This window comes from Sitophilus oryzae, unplaced genomic scaffold, assembly GCF_002938485.1.
Source record: "Sitophilus oryzae breed Bouriz unplaced genomic scaffold, Soryzae_2.0 scaffold_813_pilon_pilon, whole genome shotgun sequence".
NCBI lineage: Eukaryota > Metazoa > Arthropoda > Insecta > Coleoptera > Curculionidae > Sitophilus > Sitophilus oryzae.
The window spans coordinates 3,276,311-3,280,037 of NW_022147432.1; the positions used below are offsets into that span (position 1 = coordinate 3,276,311).

The window sequence follows — 3,727 nt, forward strand, 5'->3', positions numbered from 1 at the left end:
TTTTTATCGAGCAAAGTAAAAAATAACGAGGGTGCCATTTAAAAATCAAAAATTGTAGATTTCCGGTGAAACAGGAAGAGACCGAAAACAATTGAATACCTCAGTAAATCCTGATTTATGTCATATACTAACGTACAAAATCTCATTTATTTATCTGAAAAAATAAAAGAGTTAAAGTGGTGAACCACTTTTGAGACACACCCGGTATAGCTAATAAACTAAACTAATTAATTATTATTATTATGTTTATTATGTTCGAGTAGTAATTTTGGACTATGGTTCGGATTTTATTTAAATATAGCCTAAACGTTTATATTAAATCTAGACGGGAGGTATCTTTATTTCTTCAAGTCTCATACTAAATACGCAATTCCATTTGGAAATCAGAAATCAGCCCATCCCTAGTTCAAAGACGAATTTGCAAGAGGAGCAAGCCCATTCAGCAAGGTCCTATTGAAACCGTGTCTCCCACTTTCCAAAGATGTCTCGTCGTCTCTACGAGATCTAAGAAACTAATTAGTTTATTAGGGATTCATTAATGGCCCCATTCAGCCGGCAAGGCGGTTACTTTTGTCGAAGTGATTCGATTTTAGGCAGCACTGAAGTCCCCCTTGTAAGAGAAAATGGGAATCAAGCTTTAGATAGAAGCAAGAGGAATATGAAACGGATAAATGGACTGAGTCTTCTTTGATTTATGGCTATGCTTGTATCTTTTGGGGAAGGGAGAAATTTGAATTTATAAAAGGCCAGGGTGAATAGCGAAAAAATCTATGAAACTAAGGAAGTTCAATCAAGGAGTTATGGAATTTCCTACGTTATAGTTTTTTTTTCTCTACGCTTATGTCCCTTATGTTCGTGTTAATTTTCTCAGAACTAATTGCTTGATGTTATTGTTATTTAAAACTCAGTTTTTATCGGTTTTACTTTTGAAAGCCACCCCTTGCTTGCTGATTGACAGCTCCAGTTCCGGAAACCCTAATGAATAATATCTAAGCATAATATTTAACATTTTCTAAAAATAAAATAGAAATTTTAAATATAACCTGTATAACTTGGCATGCAGTTAAGATAACAATTCTTAACCCAAATTAACTTTACACGAAAAGTTATACAGGGTACGACAAAATTAATATTGTGTGTAACACTAGGCGCTAGGCACTTTTTAAAGCAAGTTACTCTATTTTTCATTAAATAAACCATCCAGTATATTATTCAGATATTCAATAGAGCATTCAAGTCTCTTCAGAACATTATTATAGTTCCTTACCCCTTGAATGAAAGTTGTTCTGTATATTTCTATTTTTATGACTTAATGTAAGTAAATCTTCTAACAATTTATTAAGTTATGCCTGACGCCTGACGTTACTTCAACATAGCTGTCAAATTACTTTAACTTTAACCCCTTTGTATAATTTTGTGTCAGTTAAAATGAAAATAAAATCATGATAAAATCTCAGAAATTTGCCGATAAAACAGTATCCTACAGCAGAGAAATAATTGGATTGCTTAAAAGCTTCTGATTTAACTAGTCTAGACTTTTTGTTATAGGCATATGTTAAAGACCAATGACTAAAGAATATATAGGACATGTAACGCCCATATACGGGCTGCGGCAGAATTTGTGACCTAGACGCCATTCTTTTGATGGCAACGAATGAGTCATCAGCTGGTCACCAGCGACAATTTTAGCGATTTTTAATAGTTTATGTGTAGTAAACTTTCGAGAATTCAAGAAAAGAAGTAATTTTATGCACTGAACAAGAAGGGAAGCAATTTCAGAATTTGATTTTTTCTAGGTAATTTTTGTCGTAGTTATTAAATTATGTAAAAATTATACGTTTATTTTTTACATTTCGAGTCCTATTTCTGTAATAATTAAAACATTTTTCAAACTTCTACCATTTTATTACCTTGAATATTTTACTCTACATCCATTTTTGTTAAATTAACGTTATGCATGACACTAAATCATAAAAATGAAAATAAGGAAAATCGTTGTTTGAGCGGTAATAGGCTACCATAATAGTATCACAGTATTTTGACAAGATATGAATTCTCCATTGAATATCTGAATAATATTCTATGTTCTCTTTAAAATAAAAGAGTGACTATAAATCTATAAGTGACTAATATTCAATATTAAATTTGTCTCGCCCTCTATAACTTTACAATACAGAGTAAATTAAAATTTATGTAGATTTTATTGAATTTTAAAATGTATTCTTCATTTTTAGAGAATGTTAAATATATCAAAAACTTATATTTTAGTTCTCTAATTATCTCTCTTGGCTTCTCTAATAAAACTCTAAAAAATAAAAAATAACTAATAAAACCTTTATTTGTTCCTGAAATCCGAAAATCAATAAATATTATATGTATGTGATGTTCTAAACTTTGATGTGTAACTTTTTTGGGGGCGCCCTGTAGAACTCCGTACACTTTTAAAAATACTCTAAATTAAAAGTCATGCTAAAGTATAATTTAAACAAACGGTCGTTCTAATTAGAGTCGTCACGCTGTATATGTATTTATTTATTTTCGATTTAAATTTATCGTATTTAATTATTTTCCGCAACAATTAATCCAAACAACGCCAATTACTGGCTCCCTGGCGATTTTTTTTCGGATATTTAGTTTATTTTACCCGGTGGCGTCACTCCAGATGGCCTCTAGAGGGCACCCCAGTCTCGGTTTAGCCATAAACAGTCGGGTGTGACGCTCGTTGAGACAGGCCAGGAACAGGACAATTTTTAACTTTAATCGAACGAAAATAAAAGAGAAAGGCACAGAAGTTTCAACTAAGCTATACATAGTTTGTCCAACGAGAAAATACATGACAGTTATACAGTGTCATAAATTACATAATATTATTATTGTTGTGGTGTTCCCATTCAGGGTAGATCTACCCCCCTTTGTAGAACAATTTAACCCCGCTATCTCGAGTTAATGGGTGTCCTTGTAGGAGATGACTGTTTGGTTACATTGAATTTTGCCGATGATCAGGTGGTCATAGCTCAAGATGCTTACAACCTTGAATTCATGATGAGCAGGTTAAATTCGGCATACACGGGAGGAGGTCTTACTGTGAACATTGATAAAACGGAATACCTGATAGATTAACACGATTCAGATGAATTCAGATGATAAATTTGATATTTTTATTACTGACAATGCAAAGCTCAGACAGGTTGAATGGTTTAAATATTTGGGGCCACGCATAACCAGAAAGGGACTGAACAAAACAGAAGTATCTGCTAGAATAGAACAAGGGCGGAAGATTATAGGAGCACTGAATGGTATCTGGTGGGACAAAAACATAAGAACAAACACAAAAATACATATTGGAAGAGCCCTAGTGGAGTCGGTAGTAACTTATGGGTGTGAAGTTTGGACCTTAAAAGCTGAACAAAAGCGATCTTTGAATGCACTCGAAATGGACTACTTGAAACGCAGTGCGAGAGTATCTAAACTGGACAGAGTTAGGAACGTGGAAATCAGAGTCAAAATGGATGCCACACAGACAATAGTGGATAGAGTCGAACAGAGGGGCCTAAGTGGTTTGGACACTTGCTACGCATGGAACACCAAAAGTCCAAAGATGGTCCTACCGTATCTACAGATGGTCACTCCTGGAAAAAGGAAAAGAGGACGGCCTAGAAGATCCTGGAATGAGGCCATCAGAAAGGCAATGAAGGACCGTAACTTGGAAGAGGAAGTGCAAACCTAA

General features: G+C 33.9%; 1 protein-coding gene across 1 annotated transcript; it reads left to right on the forward strand.

The window, feature by feature from the left end:
* The first annotated feature begins 2,946 nt into the window (after nt 1-2,946).
* Nucleotides 2,947-3,727, forward strand: LOC115889426. The gene is made up of 2 exons (XM_030909414.1): nt 2,947-3,084; nt 3,131-3,727. Exons 1-2 carry the CDS (start codon nt 2,947-2,949, stop codon nt 3,725-3,727), a joined length of 735 nt encoding a protein of 244 aa, XP_030765274.1.